General features: G+C 35.3%; 2 protein-coding genes across 2 annotated transcripts in view; both read right to left on the reverse strand.

The window, feature by feature from the left end:
- Nucleotides 1–8,331, reverse strand: part of LOC135194982 (protein-associating with the carboxyl-terminal domain of ezrin-like) — a 62,881-nt gene extending 54,550 nt beyond the window's left edge. Inside the window, exon 1 of the mRNA XM_064221234.1 lies at nucleotides 8,065–8,331. Within this exon, the coding sequence (XP_064077304.1) occupies nucleotides 8,065–8,121 (57 nt within the window). The 5' untranslated portion in view covers nucleotides 8,122–8,331. The remainder of the gene's footprint in view (nucleotides 1–8,064) is intronic.
- A 1,111-nt stretch (nucleotides 8,332–9,442) lies between these two features.
- LOC135194984 (probable tRNA (uracil-O(2)-)-methyltransferase) overlaps nucleotides 9,443–22,503 on the reverse strand; it is a 25,287-nt gene continuing 12,226 nt past the window's right edge. The window contains 7 exon segments of the mRNA XM_064221237.1: nucleotides 9,443–9,611; nucleotides 12,228–12,413; nucleotides 13,219–13,821; nucleotides 14,695–14,943; nucleotides 15,099–15,301; nucleotides 19,604–19,726; nucleotides 22,452–22,487. Coding sequence (XP_064077307.1) covers nucleotides 9,459–9,611; nucleotides 12,228–12,413; nucleotides 13,219–13,821; nucleotides 14,695–14,943; nucleotides 15,099–15,301; nucleotides 19,604–19,726; nucleotides 22,452–22,487 — 1,553 coding nt within the window. The 3' untranslated portion in view covers nucleotides 9,443–9,458.

Consider the following 22,503-nt stretch of genomic DNA (forward strand, 5'->3'; position numbering starts at 1 on the left):
CCCTAAACATAGAAGATTTCTTAACCTCTACATCAGACAAATCTTGAAATCAAAGAAAAAAATCCAAGCCAATATCAAAAAAACAATCCACAAGCGAGTTATGCCAAGCCAACAAGGATCAGGTACTTCACCGAAAGTCGTCCAAATAAATCCAAGGCAACGAGAATCGAATAAAGCTGTCAGGAGGTAACAACCACAGGTGTAGTCGTCACCGGCGACAGAAAAATTCTTGCTGGAAAGGGAGATTGGTTCTTACAGCCGCCACCAGCGGCGGTAAGGTAGATCACCTGACCTACCTGTCGCGTGTGCCGCGAGTTTTGAATTCTGTCGTGACGTCAGAGACGTAAAGCTAAGTATATATCTGACAGGAAAGTTTCATGTACAAAATAAGCCTTTGGCCTTCTGCTTTATCAAATAACTGATTATCTTGCCTACTGGCACAAAAGGCAACCCCTACTCACAGCAACTGAGAAAGGGATAGCCTACCTCAAAGGTCCCCCTGCCTTCATTCCCCAGCCCCTGTTGCTACCATACTGCCCAGCACCATTGGTATGAAAGGCAACCTCTATTCACAGCAGCTAAAGAAAGGGACACCCTACCTCAGCATCACCTCTCCATTCTTTCCTCGTTTACCTCTCTGGACAGAACCTGAGAGGGGGGCCAAAAGGTATGGGAAGACTCCAGATCCTTTCTTAAGGAAGATGATGGTAGAATTCCCTGTCAAGAATTAGAAGACTATAGCCCCATAGAACCTGACATCACAGATTTAGCTAGCTCTTCAAGGGGAGAGTGATCATCACAAACTAATGAGTCAACCTGAAGGGGAGTAGCTTCAGTGTCTCAAATAACAAGATCAGGTTGACAAAGGCATTGTGATCACTTTCCCATGATCAGTGGGCTCATGAATGAGCCCAACAATCTGATAGAAGTCACTGACAAACTCAATCTCCATGAGTACTGAAGAAGGACCTTTAGATCTAAACAGATCCCTAAACCGAGAAGGTTATTCTCCCAGAAGAGAGGAAGCTGACACACCAGTTTACCAATGTGATCACTCTTGGGATCACAGTCAGATTCAGGTGAAGAACCACATGCCCTGAATGTCAGAACCAGTCATGAATGATCAGAGTCAGTGTTCAATGACCCAGACTCTTCTCTACAGACAGTACAATTGTCACATTTTGAGTGTATTTCATCATTTCTGATTTCCCCAAGCTTAAAAACACAAGTTCCCCCACATATTTCTCTCCTGCAGTATTAAACAGGAAAGGTACTCCAATAGCACTTAATTTTTTGCCAAGAATATTAAGCCCATTTTTTTCCTTCTATGTATGTTCATCACCATCACTGTTGATGCAAACTGTTCATTTCTGGTTCCCATTTAGATATGCCTCTGGCAATGTATTAAGAACCACAGTGGAAAACTACACAAAATTATCAAATCACAACAGTGATGGTAACAGACAGAATGTATACACTACTATGCTTAAAATACAAATCATCACTAGGGAAAATGAAAAAAACATAAAAAGGTACTTAAACTGGATTATCCTATATCCTAACCTAACCTCACCTAGGATAAGTGCCCTACCTGACTGAGGATGGGGCTAAATAGCCCTGAAACACAACTAATCTTATCAATTAATGAGTCAAGATACATTTAGCTCAAAACTGACATGAAACTTACAACTTGAAAGATAGATTCCACAAATTATGCAGCATGAAAAATATGAGCTTCCTGCCAAAAATCAGAATCCTGTCTATAACCAATGTATGAAAAAGTAAAAAATGGCTAAGAGAGCCCACATTGCAGTTGGGCTAAATGTCTGCCATATCAAGATAAGGCAGTCCCCAGTTACCGGCAAACCAGTTTTACGGGGCTAGTCTAGCGCCAAAAATCGCCGAGCTGAAAATCACAGTTCAGCACCGAAATGCACTGATTTTCAGTTATCGGCGTCGATAACAGAATATTGGTGCCAATACCTACCTAATAGAGGCACTATTAACCAGTTATCGGCGCCAATGAGCGCTGATTTTCAGTTATAGGCAATTTCTGCTTATCAAGCCGATAACGGGGGTTCCATTCCAACGGCTTGATGATAAGTGAAAATCGCAGATAACCGGTCAATGGTGCCTCTGTTAACCCTTTAACGCCGATTGGACGTATTAAATGTTGACAAAAATTGTCTGTCGGGTGCCAAACCGACGTATGAAACGTCGACGCAAAAAAGTTTTTTTTTTAAATTTCCGGAAAAATAGTTATAGGCCTACTAGGCGAAAACTTTTGAATCACGCGGCTTGGGGGATGCTGGGAGCTCACGGAACAAGCTTTTGTTTTGTTTACAATCATTATCCAGGCGCCCAAGCGCGAATTTCTTTCTTCTCGCACTAAAAAGCATCAGCGACAATCTTAGAAATTATTTCGTCACTTTGACATAATTTTTGCACAAATTATTTCGTCACTTTGACATAATTTTTGCACCATTTTATATTGGCCGTTACATAGAAGTTTTATATATGAAATGTGCAACTTCATGTGGAATACAACAAAAAACAACCTATGGTTGTAGCTTTTATCAGTTTTGAAATATTTTCATATAAATAACGATGTGCCAAAATTTCAACCTTCGATCAACTTTGACTACCGAAATGGTCAAAAAATGTATATTCTAGTAATATTCAATCATTTATCTTATTTTACAACAAATTGGAAGTCTCTAGCACAATATTCCGATTTAGGTGAATTTATAAAAAAAAACACTTTTTCCTTACGTCTGTGCGATAACTCTTCCGAAAAAATCAGAAATGTTTTCGTCCGATTGTCGTAATGTTTGCACCGTGTTATATTAGCCGTTACATAAAGTTTTATATATGAAAATGTGCACAATTTCATGTGGAATACAACCAAAAACAATCCATGGTTGTAGCTTCTATCATTTTTTAAATATTTTCATATAAATAACGATGTGCCAAAATTTCAACCTTCGGTCAACTTTGACTCGACCAAAATGGTCAAAAAACACAATTGTAAGCTAAAACTCTTACATTCTAGTAATATTCAATCATTTACCTTTACTTTGCAACAAATTGGAATTCTCTAGCACAATATTTCGATTTATGGTGAATTTATAAAAAAAAAAAAAAAACTTTTTCCTTACGTCTGCGCGGTAACTCTTCCGAAAAAATCAGAAATGTTTTTGTCCGATTGTTGTAATGTTTGCACTGTGTTATATTAGCCGTTACATAAAGTTTTATATATGAAAATGTGCACAATTTCATGTGGAATACAACCAAAAACAACCCATGGTTTAGCTTCTATCAGTTTTTGAAATATTTCATATAAATAACGATAAGTGCATAAAATTTTCAACCTCGGTCAACTTTGACTCGACTGAAATGGTAAAAAAACGCAATTGTAAGCTAAATCTACTACATTCTAGTAATATTCAATCATTTACCTTTATTTTACAATAAATTGGAAGTCTCTAGCACAATATTTCGATTTATGGTGAATTTATAAAAAAAAAACTTTTTCCTTACGTCTGCGCGGTAACTCTTCCGAAAAAATCAGAAATGTTTTTGTCCGATTGTTGTAATGTTTGCACTGTGTTATATTAGCCGTTACATAAAGTTTTATATATGAAAATGTGCAACTTCATGTGGAATACAACAAAAAACAACCTATGGTTGTAGCTTTTATCAGTTTTGAAATATTTTCATATAAATAACGATGTGCCAAAATTTCAACCTTCGATCAACTTTGACTCTACCGAAATGGTCAAAAAACGTATATTCTAGCAATATTCAATCATTTATCTTCATTTTACAACAAATTGGAAGTCTCTAGCACAATATTCCGATTTATGGTGAATTTATAAAAAAAAAAAACTTTTTCCTTACGTCTGTGCGATAACTCTTCCGAAAAAATCAGAAATGTTTTCGTCCGATTGTCGTAATGTTTGCACCGTGTTATATTAGCCGTTACATAAAGTTTTATATATGAAAAATGTGCACAATTTCATGAATGGGAATCAACAACAAAAAACAATCCATGGTTGTAGCTTCTATCATTTTTTAAATATTTTCACATAAATAACGATGTGCCAAAATTTCAACCTTCGGTCAACTTTGACTCGACCAAAATGGTAAGCTAAAACTCTTACATTCTAGTAATATTCAATCATTTACCTTTATTTTGCAACAAATTAGAATTCTCTAGCACAATATTTCGATTTATGGTGAATTTATAAAAAAAAAACTTTTTCCTTATGTCTGCGCGGTAACTCTTCCGAAAAAATCAGAAATGTTTTTGTCCGATTGTTGTAATGTTTGCACTGTGTTATTTAGCCGTTACATAAAGTTTTATATATGAAAATGTGCACAATTTCATGTGGAATACAACCAAAAACAACCCATGGTTGTAGCTTCTATCAGTTTTGAAATATTTTCATATAAATAACGATAAGTGCATAAATTTCAACCTTCGGTCAACTTTGACTCGACTGAAATGGTAAAAAAACGCAATTGTAAGCTAAATCTACTACATTCTAGTAATATTCAATCATTTACCTTTATTTTTCAATAAATTGGAAGTCTCTAGCATAATATTTCGATTTATGTTGAATTTATGGAAAAAAAAAATTTTCCTTACGTCCGTGTGGTAACTCTTCCGAAAAAATCATAAATTTTTTTTTGTCCGATTGTCGTAATGTTTGCACCAATTTAGATTAGCCGTTACATAAAGTTTTATAATGAAAATGTGCACAATTTCATGTAGAATACAACAATAAACAACCCATGCTTGTAGCTTTTATCAGTTTTGAAATATTTTCATATAAATAACGATAAATAGAAAAAATTCGACCTTTGGTCAACTTTAACTTGACTGAAATGGTCGAAAACTTCAATTGTAAGCTACAACACTTACAGTCTAGTACTATTCAATCAATTACCTTCATTTTGTAACAAATAGGAAGTCTCTAGCACAACATTTCAATTTATGGTGAATTTTTGAAAACAGCTTTTTTTTATGTCCGCACATTACGAATTCATGCATCATATTGTGATAATATTTTCTCCGTTTTGCTTTCATCATTTTACGATTTGTTATATACCAAAATCATCGCAATTTAGTGTTCAATACAACGAAAACATAATTAATTCATTAGCTTTAACCGTTTTGCTCACAGCGTGATTTGTATACAATTATATGTGAAATTTATTTTTGCGCTGTCATATATTCCAATACAATTTATATATGATAATATTTTTTTTTCATTTCTGATGGTTGCATACTAAACTTCAGGCAATGACAAAAAAAAGGAGCCAAAAATAAACTCTTAATCTTGAAAACTAAGCGTGCTGTGATTTTTTGAAAAAAACATTTTTTCCGCTTCGGCGCTCACTCGTGAACGCTGCCGGCATACGGGAGACACTTTCGGAAATACCGGCTCGGCGTTTAAGGGTTAAGTAAGTATCAGCGCCAATTTGTACTGTATTATCAGCACTGATAACTGGAAATCGGTCCATTTCAGCGCTGAAAATTGCTAGACGTGCCATAAAACCAGATCACTGATAACTGAGGCCGCCTGTAATCGGGGACTGCCTACTTGAATTCCTTGCAAAAACCAAAATGTAATCTTACAAAAAGTTCAAATAATAGTCACTCTGGTATTTTTTCATAAGGTACATAAGGGTCAATGCATAGCAGGTCATATTTACCAAAAGAAATACAAATACTTTCATATTTCAAAGTCCATAGTTATTGTTTTGAAGGAATTCTGTTTTCTAAGTCCTTGAACATAGGAAGATGACAAGCACTTGTAATGTATGCGCTAGCCTATTCATGAAGTGAGCTTTTTTTTATTTTTCAGTTATGTAATAATTATCTACAGTTTTCAACCAATTAAGACTTCATAAATTCTTATGCTAGAGTTCCTGGATCACTAGTTTAATCATGGATGCCTTATGTGTAAGAACTGTCTATGGTGAGAGCAATCATCCAGGGCCCTTGGGTCACATAAGGACCCAGTGGCTGGTGTTCTAGGTTAGCAGAGGTAAGGTTGGGATGAATTTGTATTTTACTGCACAACCTATAGTATTCTAGGTCAGAGTGGCATTAAATGTCCTAGGTCAGATTAGGTTATGGAGGGGAAGGCCTAGATGCATCCCAGTAATTGGCCTTAAGAGATGTTTGCCATTCAATGATTTGCAAACGGTACTGATTTGGGAATATGGACTATGACTACGTATTTTCCTAATTACTTATCTTGTGGTTTAACCATATGAGATATTCTTGTGGCTGCAATTCATAAACAGTTTCCCCCTGGGGCTTCCCAATATTTCTTACACAGATGGGTAGAATACAGAATAGGGAGACAGGGGTAGGCATTGATAATTTAGCCCTCAAGCAAAAACTTTCATACAAGTTCTTCTAATGTTCTAAACCACTTGAAAAGCAATATACCTAGTTAATTTCCATCAATTTGCTGATTGGCAATTTTTTTCTACAAAAATCAACGTTTTCTAAGTTCCCACTTGACATTTCCAAACAGGAATGTAGTCCTGGCGATGTTTCCAACATCAAACTTTATTGGGGGGTTCGGAGGGAGGGCAAATGCCCACCCAACCAAGACAAGGCATGTTCTCTTAAGTCAGGTTAGAAAAGTAAGGTCTGGTTGGGTCAGGACACGGCATACTAGGAAAAGTTAGGTTTGGCCCATTCTCATGGTTGAATTTCTTGTGCCTACCCATCTCCTTGTTCTACATCTGCTCCAAAGACTACAGTGGGGGGGGAACATAAAAATGAATGATTTGCCCCAACATTAATAATCTAAAATACATAGGTAAACCATAAGATGGGTAGCTAGTATGTAATGAGAAAAATAAGTATTTCTAGACAACAACTCCGCACAGACTGCAAGGAATGGTCCCGTGAATACAAGAGCCACTAGGGATTGGGGAGGTCACATGTATTTTGCCATGTTTAGTACTACTAACCTTTGGGGGTTAATTACAGTCAACCGACAAAAAAATGACAGTAAATTCTTGATAAGCAACCAAAATACCCCGGGAATAAAAAGTTTCATACTTTCACTAATATAGGCAACAAAATGTTGTTTTATTGTGCTGATTACAACTGCAATCTTGAGTAAGATCAATAAACGTTACATATATAAGCTAACATTGTTCAAATGAGTGCTGGGAAAGATGGTGGATTCTCTGTGGTTAGACCAACCAGCCACACAATTGCTGCCATGTTGGATTTCAAAACTGCCTTGAAAACATATTTTACGAAGAGCTCACATGCTTATTTTAATTCGTATGGGGCTTTTAGGCTATACATCACATTATGTTGACAAAACTTCAATCTTTTGAATGGTATGCTTAAAGTTGTAATTGTATTCTTGTTTCACCAATTAAATATAGAGTGAATAAGGCCTGGCCAGCGCGATGACGATGGATTGTCCGCAGTTGTTTACTCTACTATTCCTCAGCAGCCGAGACTATGGCAGTTGCGGTTTTTCTATGCCGTTTTACCTCCTGAACAAGAATTTTAAGTAATACTTATTCGGACGACTGTAATTAACCCACAGGGGCTCGTACTAAACACGGCGAAATACATGCTTATATAAAAATACCGTATAAAATAGTAAGCCAATATCCAAGGAAATACCAAACGTGTAGTAATTACCTACTAGTAGGTAGTAGCCTAGGTATTTACATCTACCGAAAATTATAAGGTTCATAGTAGCCCTAGTCGGCAAGAAATTAAAGTATCATACCACGTTTAACACTGCTAAACCTGGCTACAGGGAGCCTATGGATCATTTAAGGTACCCTAGGTCTATGCTACAGAAGGCCTTCTGTCAAAAAGAATAACCTAGACTGAAAGGTAGGCTACCTAGCTAGCTAAAGCATTGGCTCTTAAGGCAAGGTTACTTAGGTTTAGGTAATAATAAATCACGATCTTGACTATTTTTCAGTGGGATTATAATCATAGAGAAACAAGTACGTATAGAGTATTAGGTAATCCATATGAGATATGGCTCGAGTCTGTCTTACCTCCCCTTTGTCCCGATCCACCTCCAATTGTCCGAGGGCACTGTCTACATTTCCCATCGCCGTTAATTAAAGAGCATATCCTGCTGTCAAAAATAATTGTTCAGCTTCCAGAAGCTGTAAATCTTGCACTGGTTAGCGGATTAAAGAGAGGTCGGCGGCATTCACGGCTTATCTCACATTCAGATCACGCGAATCCTTCAGTCTCCGCTCAAAATCAGCTGTGAATCAAGACTCGGACCGAACCATAACAAACAGTTTATGCTTTATGCATCAATGACTTCGTGTACCTGTCGGAGAACCCGAAACGTCATAACAATTAGGATATTTTGACTTATCTGCATGATTTTCTCATTAATATTTCATACAATAATTAATAATCTCAAATAGATGAATTCGTGCATTATTGCTGCATTAAAAACTCGTTGAATTATGTCCAGACAACGTGAAAGCGATTATTTTGTTAGGAAAATATTTTGGTAAATGTAAAGCATATGCCAAATGTCGCTGTCTGCCAATCCAAGTCTCAACTAAACTTACGATCGTTCGTGACACCGTCGAAAATTGCCAATATTCAATCCTATCGGGTTTTCCTTCCGGAGCTCTACTAACGGAGAAAACTTGTGCATTTTTGTTAGACTTTTATTCAGCTGATCAACTTGTTATTAATTGAGCGCCATCTTTCCAATTCATTACACAAACATTTTCAACTCAGGTTCCCACCAAGAGTTTTTTCGCAATTTTTCTCCTACTATGACGAATTACTGATTTTCATTGTATGATGCATAATTTCTCATTTATATTCCCTCACCAATTTGCTTTTAAAGAATTATTTGGAATGGAAAGTTTTTATATTGCTCTAAACAGTGATCAATAACAAATAAAAGTTATCCTTATGGGCCCAGGGAATTTGTTTGACTATACGTAGTTTTCTGGCGTAACGTATATTATTATCAGTGAGCTCGTAAATCGGAAATAATTTTCCTGTATCTGCTGCACAGTATAATCCCTTTATCTATTTCGTTTTTTAATGGTACCAGTAGTCCTAGAAACATGTAGGTACCTTCTATCTTACTTTTTCATGGTTGTATGAAATCAGTTTGCCGTATGTATGTATACATACATACTCTAGTTTGCAGAACTTTTAATTTTGCTAGTGCATATTCTTTTTCTATCAAGATATCAAAGATATTCAAGTACTGTAATAAAATGCACTATAGTAAGCAATATTCAACCATTTCACTTTGTAGACAAAAATATTAGTATACGTATTCCTTCTTTAGCACTGTTACTTTCTTTGAATAAATCCAGCAAGGCATATTAGTTTAATATATTATGTTAATCGTGACTGAACCCAAAAAGGAGAAATAAAAGCACTTAGAACAAATAAAAAATTTCTATAAATTAGTTCTAATATCATCTTCACCATGAGCATATATACAAGCAGATGAGGGCAATGGACAATTCTGGTAGTGGTTGTGATGGAACCAACACTGTTTTGTTTTAATGCGATCCTTTGGAACACTGGCTTTCCATTCAGTCACAGGAATCTGGAATAAACCCAAAAATTATTGAGAGAAAAACAACAATGAATACAAGTTTTATGGCTTCAATATTTACATGAGCATAACCCAACTTCATTCAACATTGGATCAATATTCTTCAAGACCCAAAATTAATGCAATCTAATGTTTACAATAAAATGTTTTATGTGACTATCTAATTTCTTTCATGAAATGTCTCAAAAGATAACATTCATAATAAATTTAATAATAAGCTTCAAATCTTTTGTTTTTCAAATTAATAGACAACACTTCATATACAGAAGAAATATCTTCAAGCCAGTCCTACAAATATCAAGAATTTTACTCAAGTCTGGTTAAGCCATTTAATATGCAACTATTCACATGGTATTTCAAAGAAAAAAAAAAATCCAACATGAACACTAAGAAAACATAAAGCAAGGCTTGGTGCTGATGAAGGAAGGTGGAGGCATAAAAAGAGCGGAGTATCAGAAAGAACAAACTGTGAGTACACCATGAGCCATCGTAGTAGTGGAACAGCTGAAATGATGATGGGACAACAGTATAAATGATCAAAAGAGTGGTTGAAATTCAGTGTAACATCAGTATCATATAATGGTCAGGACAATTCAAGAAAATATAGAAAACCATCAGAATAGTCAGTAGAATGATGGATCACATATAACAGCAAGAAAATGGTAAAAGCCAAATAAAACAATTGGCAAAATTGTAAATGAAAAGTAAAAGTCAGAAGAATGGTCAACTACCTTAAAACAGCCAATAGATTGGATGCAACCCTAACAAAAATCAGAGAGAAGTTTATCATTTAATGAAGATTACGAGGTTCTGGGTAAGGCAGTGGTTTCCTTCACTCTAGTATTCTTATTACTAGAGCTTAAAGGAATGAAGTACGTGAAAAAAGGTGTTTCTCTTTTAAGTGTGTAATACAGTAACTATTAGTAGGGAAAAACTCTCTATCGCGAGAGTTTATATAATGTTCTAAAGGGTCCACAATAATACAAAGTGTTCAGAGTCTTAACACTTTGTATTATTGTGGACCCTTTAGAACACAGTAACTATTAATACATATAATAATAATCATAATAATAATAACATAAACAAATATTCATTGTGGCACGAGTCTTAAAATAGAAAAACAAATCCACAGATATGTATACGTATCTACATATACTTAAATATAAATCTGTACATATAGCTTTCCAAAGGGGAACTGAACAGATTCCCAAAAGCTATCTGTAGAGATTTATCTTTAAATATATGTAAATATACATAACTGTGGATTTGTTTCTCCAATAATAACATTGGTAATACTTTTATGTAACCATTTCCATTATTTTGTTGTTTAGTAGTGAAGGAGTGTGACAGAGTGAGAGGTACTCTTCTCGAGATGTTTATGAAAAATGTGCTTAGATAATCACATTGTCTGCACCAGGAGGTCAAAATACAGGACTGCAGTCAGTCAGTGGTAGAATAACGGCACAACATTTATCTTATACATGGATATTGATTTTTCTATTTCAATTATAGCTTACTGAAGATTATCCATATGTAATTTTGTATATTAGTCATGTTTTTCATTTTCCCTTATAGCAAGATTGAAGAGTGAGTGCGTTCATGGGTGTGTTTCACACCGAGTCAGGTGTAGTTGTTCTTGATGACTGATCACTGAAGCAAAGGTCTAAATTGTGAACAAGAGGGAAAATAAAGGGAAAAAAAGAAGTCATGCCTCCTTTGACAAAACTCATTATAACCAACAATTACAGATGAAAGGGTCCTGATAAATGTAGTCACTAGTGAAAATAAAGCACAGCTGGATGTAACAACTAAAACAGTCTGAAATACAGTCAGCAGATGAGTCATTGTCCTATTAACTATATGAAAGAAGAGGAATGGAAGACCAGGATCCAAGGCCTACAAAGATGGGAATTCTTAAAAATGAGAGGAGCTAGTTGTCAGTTTTCTTTCCCTGAAGGTTTGAATGTCTTCAGAAGTAACTCACAAGGATCCACAGAAGGCCACTCTACCAGAACAGTGTCAAAATCAGAAATAATGGTAGCGAAAAGGGGAAAGCAATGACTCAAGGGTCTATTCAGTTGGGAGAAGAAGAGAGATATGAATAGAAAAAAAAGGAAGAGAAATACATCAGTGTAGTAACACAAACTACAATGTGAAGATTAAAAAAAAAAACTAAAATCTGTGCAATAACTAGAGCAAGGTGAAAGGAAACAGTGACATAAGATGAGAGAAGAGCAGTCAGTGATGAAGGGAAAAGAAGTAGAAATAAGAAAAAAAATCGTATACTTATTAACCTGATGCCGATTCTATACAGACATAACTAATGTTACATGTTCAAATGAGATTTGAAGAAATGGAATGATATAGAACAAACTGGCTGAAGAGTTGGGGGGAGATTATGTACTGCCACACCAATCTTATTCCTTCCTAGGCAGTCTTTAAACAATTACCGACTGCCTCTATTCTACAAATTTGTCAGTGTTGCTGCACTGCCATTACTCTTAGGATTTCGGGGCCACTTCTTCCAAAGACAAAATACTTCTGCAATACCAACATAACTATGCAAATCATTTGTAAAATTAAAACATTTTAAAAGCTACCATTTACCTGAAGACTAACTTCCCCTTGCAAAATAGAGAACATGTGTCTGTGATTTCTCAGTAATGTCTGGAGGCCTCCACACTCCTTCTTCAAGGATAACAACCGCTCTGGGCCAATTCGTTTGGCTAAGTCTCCCAAGTTTATACTTCTGCCTTTATCCCAATAAACTGATTTTTGGCAACCAACATCAACCTGAAAAATGTAGTCCATTAATATTATGTATCTTCAAAACAATTTCTGGGACTCATAACTTACATGAAAAACCTCATTAAATCCTCAATCTTTTTCTGAGGTAGTGATGGACTGTGAATGAAAACAAAATTACAGTAAGACAATTAGCTGATGCAACATCAAAGCCACTGTTGATGGATTGCTCATGGCATAGCTAAAGCTTTTTACTTAAATGAAGCAAGTAACAATAATAATTTCAATAGGCCCCATAAACAAAAGCAAGTGCCCATTAAGACAACCAAATACCACCTCCAGGTTCAATATGCAACAGTTACTCACACACTAGATGGAAAACCTTTCACGCAATCATGGGTAAGACAAAAACCTCAGATTATACTATTAATGGAAAACCTTTATCGTCAGATTGTACTATTAATGGAGAACCTATCTTTTGAGTTTTGTTATTAGTTTTTGTTTGATGTACTGTTTAAGTGAAAATCTTTTAACAATTTTTTCCATACCTTTTAATAATCCTCTAAAAAATGGTGAAAAATAAAGAAATATGATGTGCACAATAGATAGATTTGAATTCTTTCACTTCATAACATGATCCCACAAACAGTAATTAGTTAGCTATTTCCATATCGTCACTTTTATTACACTAGACATGAACTCTTTATGGACATTTCTAGTGCTATATATGTTAAATGTAAAAAATGACCTATCCACAATGATACTGAATATCCAACAACCGTAAATATTTTCAAAGTGTCCCCTTACTCAAATATAAATACACAAAACAAAACAAAGAAAAGCTAATTATTACCTCAACTAGGTGCTTCTTTTCTAAGAGAATATCAACAATAGTAGCAAGCAAGTCATGCTTCACATCATCCTTCAACCTTGTACAATTGCGGACTGGTTGCACTGCTTCCCTGGCCTTGAAATTGGTTGACCATAGAGAATCAGCAGTCCTTTTACCACTTTCATCAACATTGTTAACAAATCTGGTTCCATTTTCAAAAGCAGCTGCCTTTGCATTGAACTCATTTCTATTTTGTATGAATTCATCAATACCCCTCATGACCCGGGGTGAATCATCAAAACTATACGTTCTCTCTTGCCCAATGAGACAAACCCTTTTTGTTGAAGGAATCCTCAGCTTGTCCTGTGACATGTGGAAACCACAAACTAAGCCCACTTCTTTAATATATTGAATATAATCGGCATACTGGCTTATCCCAGCATGCTGTCTTTTGTATTTGCAATCAAAATCATGGGCACAACAAGGAATCACAAAGAAGCGTGTTGTATACTTTGACTTGGCTGCTATGACAGGAAGCCATGGAGTTAGTTCATCAGAGTGGTTACCAATCAACCAATCATAGTCAGGGAAGAGATTTTTGCATGAGGGTTCAACAACACCTTCCTGGAAAAGAAACGGCACATCTCAACAAATATGAAATACATATACACTGTACCTGTACATACATGTCCTACAAAGTCTCTGCAGACAGAGGGTAAGCAAGGGCTGTCATGTTGATGGAGGAGATGTATGAAGAAAAAGTGTGTAAATGGCATCAACTGCATACAAACTATGGGCAATAAAGCTCAATGAAGCCACAATGGTAGTTACGATGCCACTTTGGAAGAATAAGAGAACTAAAGCTCTAAGACTATGCCATTAAGGAGGAATAACAGCACTAAAGATCTAAGACTAATTAAAAATTATAAGATTACAAGTAGCAAAATTTACAATTTAAGTAAATTATCAAATTAAAAATAGGAAAGGCAAAGAATGTAAAACTACCTACACAGCAAAGAATGTAAAACTACCTATTCACCAACTTAACAGGAAAAAAGATAGTACACTATCATCCTGATTATTTATCATTTCCAGATATTTGTATGTAATAAACCATAAAAGGCCATTGACTTGCTATGTCCTTGTGAAAACATAGAAAACATTTTAGAGAAGTGTACAAAAATACAAATGAAAGTACAAATGAAAGCAATACTAATTAAATATTAGGTTAACCAGTTTTTATAAAATGAGTCAATAATAATACAGAAATGCAGAGTATAGATTTCTTCAACCCCTTTAGAGTCTATAAATAGTAACAAGTTTGTGCAGTGGTATACTTATACGCCAATAACTAAATCAAAGAAATGGATACGTGACTACAAACTGCTCTTACAACTTATGTATACATCTCAAGTTTGGTCATATGAAATATAAAACAATTGCATAAATGGTTTTAGTGCTCCACCAATAAAGAAAATATGTTTAAAAAAGGTTTACCTGCAAAACCACTCTTTCTGGAAAAGTGTCCCAGATGCTTCGCTTTTTGAGGTCTATCCCAAGTCCTTTATGTCCTTCTCCTGAGAGAATGTAAACAAGGAGTCCATTTCCACATCCCAAGTCAACAAATGTCTGGTAATCAGTGATGCCTTTGACTTCTCTCTCCTTTCTCCACAACAAAATAAGATAAGTTGCAATGGCCACATCTTCAAATACAAATTTTTGAGGATCAGTATTCTCTGGCCAATTCTGTAAAAGAAAAAAATAACCACTCTCCTAAATATTCTATAACAATTCAGTTTCTTTATGTTCAATTAATGGCATTACATTACTAAATAAAAACATCTCAAAAGTAACAACCAATTAACATTTTTACAAAAATCAACAGCTAGCACAGAACTTGCCTCAACTAAAGGTTGTCCATACTTGACTTTTAGATTTTGATAAAGTTCGTTGTACTCCTGAACATTCATAAGAGTGAGAGACCCTCGCTCTGGTTTCATCCCATCATCTTCAACTTCTGTTGCCCATTTAACAATTTTTGGAAGTACGTTGTTCTTCAACCACAAAACATTACTGTCAGATGATTTTACCTCGCAACCTTCACCTAGAAATTTCAACATCAAATCAACATAAAAAAGTCACATGTATAATAATTACAACTAGATCGCAGATGAAATGGATTCTTAAAATGATAATATAAACAAATTTGCAATAAACTGAATAACTTAATATAGAATGTAACAGTTATTTGTAAAGTAATTTCTTTCAAATTAAAAAAAAATATACACTTTCACTAAATAATCAGAAACAAATACGATTAAAAAACCATGGACAACTGATGTAAAGACAAAAATGATCAAACAAGGACAGTACATGCTTCTTTATTGTCTTCCATCTCTATAAGCAACAGTTTACTAATTTCCATCGATAACTACAATAAAAATATTGTGCTCTACATTTACCAACCACTGACAGATTTGGCCAATGTATATCATAAAAACTTTTCTTCCAAAGACAATATTTTTATCAGAACCCCAGAATTTTAAGATGGCCATTCTCACATTACAATATGGACGAGTATAAAATACTTCAATACATACAATACATGAAGCTAAAACTGTGCGCAGCAAAAAAGCCATTAAAAAACTGTGTGCTCTGAACAAAGTGAACGGGGTTGATTTCCTAAACAGGAACAGCAACATGATCAATGCTGGCCTTGTCACACCTAAGTAATCTAAGAAGGCAAAAAACAATGGGTCATGGGCTACCAAGGATATCAAAGGCAGGTCACATCAATATGACAAATTTTTAATCAATTTGTATTTTTCATAACTAACAAACCTGAGGTATTTACAATAGGATAAAAACTTAGCGCCAGTTGGAAACTAGTAAAGTTTAAAAAATTGTGTATGCAAGGGACTATTGGCATCTGTGGTTGGTCACGAGTCATGTGGAGCCACCCACATACCCCTCTTTAACTTGTGACCCCTTAGTTATTTTTTTACCACCTTTAAGAGAGGATGTGCTTTGCTTCCGTCCTTTTTAAAGCCAGTTTAGTTTGCCCCCTGTTGTTTTGAATCTGTTGTGTTTGGAATTTCCGGGCGCTATTGTGAACATGGAGCCTTCTCATGCTTCGAGATTTCCTGGATATCACAAGAAGCAGATAAACACTCAGATATTATCTTCGACAGCTTTGACGTTGGGGTACACATCATGTAGTAGGTCGTAGGTGCAGAAACTCTTCAGATACAGTTAACCCTCTTACGCCGAAGCGGTAAAAAAAAAATTGTCTCCCGTGTGCCGGAGGTGTTTCAGAGTGAGCGCGGAAGCGGAAAAAATATTTTTTTCAAAAAATCACAGCGCGCTTAGTTTTCAAGATTAAGAGTTCATTTTTGGCTCCTTTTTTTGTCATTAGCTGAAGTTTAGTATGCAACCATCAGAAATGAAAAAAAATATCATTATCATATATAAATAATGCGATATATGATAGCGCAAAAACGAAATTTCATATATAATTGTATTCAAATCGCGTTGTGTGCAAAACGGTTAAAGGTAACAAGTTACTTTTTTTTCGTTGTAATGTACACTAAATTGCAATCATTTTGGTATATAACACATTGTAAAACAATAAAAGCAACACAGAGAAAATATTATCACAAAATAATGCATGAATTCGTAACACGCTGACGTAAACAAATATTTTTTTCAAAAATTCACCATAAATCTAAATATTGTCCTAGAGACTTCCAATTTCTTTCAAAATGAAGACAAATGATTGAATATTACTATACTGTAAGAGTATTAGCTTACAATTGCAGTTTTTGACCATATCTGACGAGTTAAAGTTGACCAAATGTTGAATTTTTTTATATATATTTTTTTTATATGCAATTATTTCGGAAATAAGAAAAGCTACAACGTTCAAATATTTTTCGTTTTATTCTACATGAAATTGCGCACATTTTCATATATAAAACTATGAAATGCCTAATATGAAACAGAGCAAATATTCCGAGAATGGGAAGTACGCATTTCGGAGATTTGTGGCGGAGGAAATCCGCGAGCGGAAGAAGGAAAGATTTTTTTTAAATTCACCATAAATCTAAATATTTTGCTAGAGACTTTGAATTTGTTTCAAGATGAAGATAAATGACTGAATATTACTAGACTGTAAGAGTTTTAGCTTACAATTGCGTTTTTTTACCATTTCGGTAGAGTCAAAGTTGACCGAACGTGGTTTTTTTCTATTTATCGTGATTTATATGCAAATATTTCAAAAATGAGAAAAGCAACAACCTTCAATTATTTTTTGTTGTATTTTAAATGAAATTGCGCACATTTTCATATATAAAACTTTATGTAACGGCTAATTTAAAATGGTGCAAACATTACACAATCGCACGTATGATTTTTTCGGAAGAGTTACCGCGCGAACGTAAAGAAAATGTTATTTTTTTCATAAATTCACCATAAATCGAAATATTGTGCTAGTGACTTCCAATTTGTTGCAAAATGAAGATAAATGCTTGAATATTACTAGAATATAAGCGTTTTTAGCTTACAATTGTGTTTTTGTTTTTTTCGAACCATTTCGGTAGAGTCAAAGTAGAACCGATAAGGTTGAAATTTTGGCAATTATCGTTATTTATATGAAAATATCTCAAAACTGATAAAAGCTACAACCATGGGTTGTTTTTTTAGTTGTATTGTGCATGAAAAAAAAAAAAAAAATTGCGCACATTTCCATATATAAAACTTTATATAACGGCTAATTTTAAAATGGTCCAAATATTACCACAATCGCATGTATGATTTTTTTTCGGAAGAGTTACCGCGCGGACGTAAGGAAAAAGTTTTTTCATAAATTCACCATAAATCGAAATATTATGCTAGAGACTTCCAATTAGTTGCAAAATTAAGGTAAATGATAGAATATTACTAAAATATAAGAGTTTTAGCTTACAATTGCGTTTTTCGACCATTTCGGTAGAGTCAAAGTTGACCGAAGGTTGAAATTTTGGCAATTATCGTTATTTATATGAAAATATCTCAAAACTGATAAAAGCTACAATCATGAGTATTTTATTGTTGTATTCTACATAAAAATGCGCACATTTTCATATATAATACTTCATGTAAAGGCTAATTTACAATGGTACAAAAATTATGTCAAAGTGACGAAATAATTTCCGAGATGTGTCACAGATACTTTTTAGTGCGGCAAGAAAGAAATTCGCGCTTGCGCGCCTGTGTAACGATTGTAAACAAAACAACACCTTGATCCGTGAACTCCCAGCATCCCCCAAGGCGCGTGATTCAAAAGTTTTAGGCTGGTAGGCCTATAAGTATTTTTCCGCGAATTTTAAAAAAAACTTTTGTAAGTCGACATAAAATACGTCCAGTCGGCACACGGGAGACAAAAAATGTCGACGTAAAATACGTCCAGTCGGCGTAAGAGGGTTAATTCGCTGCCTGTACTTTGGATTTTCACATACTATATGGCTTGCTTGTGAATCCAAAGCTTGGATGTATCAGGATGTGCTTTGGGAAGTAGGTTTGACTAATTGTGCTCCTTTCCCTGCGGGGAGAGGTGTGCATCGCCATCTTGTTTTCGTTCCAGATGCGTGGGCAGAGTTGATGGAGGTGTGCAATAGGCATTAGGCCTATCAGCAGTACCAACCCAAGAAGGACAGTTGGTTTGCTATATGAAGTCGCAAAGAAGCAGGTGATGGACCACAAGCACTCAGGGAAGACAACTGCAAGTGCATCTTAAACTTTCACTGCCACAGAGCATGTGTTGGGCAACCCTCTCCATACATGTACCTGCCTTCGACCAAGCCAGGTGAGAATGAGCAGGAAATGCAGAATAGGTAGGGAAGTCTGACAAAAGGAAATCAAAGGAAAATGGCAAATAATTCTTGGCCTTCCTCTTTTCATACCAGACACTTGGTAGACCAGGACTTCACACCCTACCACACCAAAAGGAACAGAAATGGCAAGAATCAGCAATACTATAGGAAACAAAGCAATCTTAATTTACATTCTCCTAATTAATATGAAGTCAAAATAAAACAAAATTTAATTAGAGTAAAATCCTCTATTTTGTCAAGAAAAACTTAAAATGAAAATAATTTCTTAATAAAGAAGATCTGGGAGAGGATTGCAAAGATGCTGATGCTATAAATCACAAAACACTGAGTGCACATGGAAGCAGTGAGGAAGTTAATCATATGGTGTGGGTGTGTTCCTTTCAGGATAATGGTGTGACTGGAATTAGTTCTGCACAAAATAAGGCATCTTATAATCAATGGGTTGTTATGGAACACATTGAATGGATTATTGCCATTCTTATCTGTCTGCCTGGACAATTTTTCAAACAACAAACAGTAATTCTACTAGTACTTACCAACAACAGCAGTCAATAGTATTCCACTGTTGCTCAACTGGAAGGAGTAATTGATGCGTGGCAGAGCAGTTGTTGCTTGTGCAACTAGTCTAGTTATATAAGATGCAGATGTTTTCCAACCATCTAGGGAAAAAATGCAAATCATTGGTTTCAGTTATACTTGTACTCTGTACAACAAAATTCTTAAGACTAGAAAATATTTATATTGTACTTTCTACATAAAACAATTAAATGATTTGTTGACAAGACAGCGATTATTGAACCAACAGCATGAGAAATTTTTAAAATAAAAGTACCCAACCTGGGTAGTGCATCAGTGGACAATGACCGGAAGACAATTAATAATAATTCTGATGAAACAAATGACTAAAATATAGATCAAAGTATCATCAAACGTTATGAAAGTCAAGATATACAAGAGGACTTTTTTTCATGTTAAGTGCACTAACTTGTAACTATATTTGTTTCAGTGAAATTTGAGAGGAAAATTTTTCTCATTAAAATGAAATAAGCATAATAAACAAATATGTAAGACAATTCTTCAATAACTAAAATGAATATTACCTATAAAGAACTCATCACTTTACAATGCCCCGTCAGTTCATTTTCCAGATATGCTCCCACTTTGCCATCTGCATATCCAGGCTCAAAAGTGCCCTCTAAAAGCATTAAAATGATTCCAATTGCTGTCTAACTTACTGCCAAAGGGAGAATGGTGTCAGAAGGAAGGAATGAATATTGTTTTTATTCAATAATAAATGATACAGCCTCAGGAACTGTAGCCATTTCATGTCACCCATCATTTTACCCAGTTAGGGCCTTGGATCCAGATAAACCACAGGAATTAGGAGCCTAATAGTCTAAGTCACTGGGGCTAAAAAGGTTTCATGATAACAGATAAACATCTTGTTGGTCAGCCTCTATTTTTTTAACCGTCAAAAATCCTAACAGGGAAAAGAAATGAAAGAAACATACTGATCTTTACAGATCACAGAGGCAGATGCTCCAAAGTTCAATGCTAAAGATGAGGAGGAGTCAGAAAAGCCTGCTTCAAATGAGTACCTGGAAGTGCTAAGGCCAATGGAAATGGTCTCCTACAGAATTCTAGAGTATTAAATTTCATGGAAATGCAATAGATAAGAATGTCCACTTCCAAGCTATTTTTAAAAGGCTGGTGATAAAGATACCACCCTGATTTATGACTTATGATTTAAAATATGATGCCTGTGAGTTAGCAGTGTGCTGGTAAGCCCTCAATTTAGTTTGCTGGTGGCTAAAAATAATAAATAACAATCTCCCACTGTACCTTCCATAAGGATTAATTTTCCAAAGATAAATTATCACAGCTCTTACAGAACACAAGAACAAATCTTTATTCACTAGTTGTATCAGCTACAACAGTGGGGGCTGGTGAAAGACTGAGTTTTAGCCATAAAACCAAGCACAGTATGTATGAAAGTCTAATACATACCATTTCTCGGTGTGAATATACAGACCGGAAAGAGTATGCAGTTTGTTAGGCCTCCTTGCCAATGTCAGTGCTAACAAGAAAGCAGCCTGGATAAACAAATCCTTTAGTGAAACTTCCTTTAAAGAACTCATAAGGACCTGAAAGTTGTTATAAAAAAAAGTGTTATAAAACAAGCAAAATATGCCATGAAGGTGGTCTGATGATTCATAAAGTAATCTATTCTCAAAACCAGACACATCCTTGGCAGTTCATTAGAAGAGCTGAAGTCCAGACCTGGTTTCAAAATCTTGTGATAAAGCTGACCTGGAACTCTTAACGGCCAAAACTGGAAGTCTTTTTGCGCAACAGAGAGGCATTACAAGGCCATCTACGTGGGAAATATTGAGTCAGTGGATCATCACCTCTTCTACAATGCCAATTAGAAAAGAAGTCACTTGGCTAGTACAGCTTGCCTGCAGATGTTTACCATTGTTAGCGATGACCTCAACAGTTTAGCTCAAAAGCCTCTCCTGATGACAGCCATCTTGATATTTCAAAGGCAAAGGTATGTAGGTGGGATACACCTAAGTTCTGATGAGTATGCCAGTAGTGAAAAAGGATGCCAGACCACATGCATCATGCACTCAACATAAAATGTCTGCACATAATCACAGCCAAAATTAAAATGGCTTAGGCAGGCTGAGAAGGAGTGGGCTTCTTTTGTTGTTTAAGCCAATGCACAGCCATCTGTGCATATGTGTGAGGATAACTCCACATCTGACAAGTGAAGGTCTCTATCCCTGTAGGGACAAACATATTTCATTAAGTAATGCTTCATTGCTAATAATGTACTACTATATTAGCAGAGACCACTCTGTTGATGACACTCAAAGCCATGAAAATACACAAGCAGCCTTACAGTCCTATATCATTTCGTGTAAAATAAGCCTACACTAGTTGTAAATAAATACATACCACTGAATCACTAGAGGCAATTCACAAGTGACTAGACACTACTTACTTTGACTGCTGTCCACCAGCTATACACAATCTCCATATGAAACATTCACATTTGAATTAATAGTTTGTTGGAAAAGACAGGAATTCCCATTACAAGAGTGAAAATTAAAGAGACAAGGAATGAATGATTAGTGCTAAAGCAATTCCCAAGTGAAAAGAACGTGAAAATTTGATCTAGGAGCAGACAAAACAGGAGAACTTGATCTGATACATTAAATGATTTATAGCTAATCAAAGATTTTTTGGAGTCTGGATCTGCAGACAATGCAGGAGCTCTTCCAGTTTTAAGTGTCTGGAAAATGAGCTGGCATACATTTGCAACTGCTGTAAAGTGATGGGTTGTACATAAAACAAACAAAGTACACCAGCTGTTCTTACCTAGTAATACCACTTCTAATTGCGGAGCAAACTTTTGCAATTGTTTGGGATG

Source organism: Macrobrachium nipponense, chromosome 15 (assembly GCF_015104395.2).
Source record: "Macrobrachium nipponense isolate FS-2020 chromosome 15, ASM1510439v2, whole genome shotgun sequence".
Lineage (NCBI taxonomy): Eukaryota > Metazoa > Arthropoda > Malacostraca > Decapoda > Palaemonidae > Macrobrachium > Macrobrachium nipponense.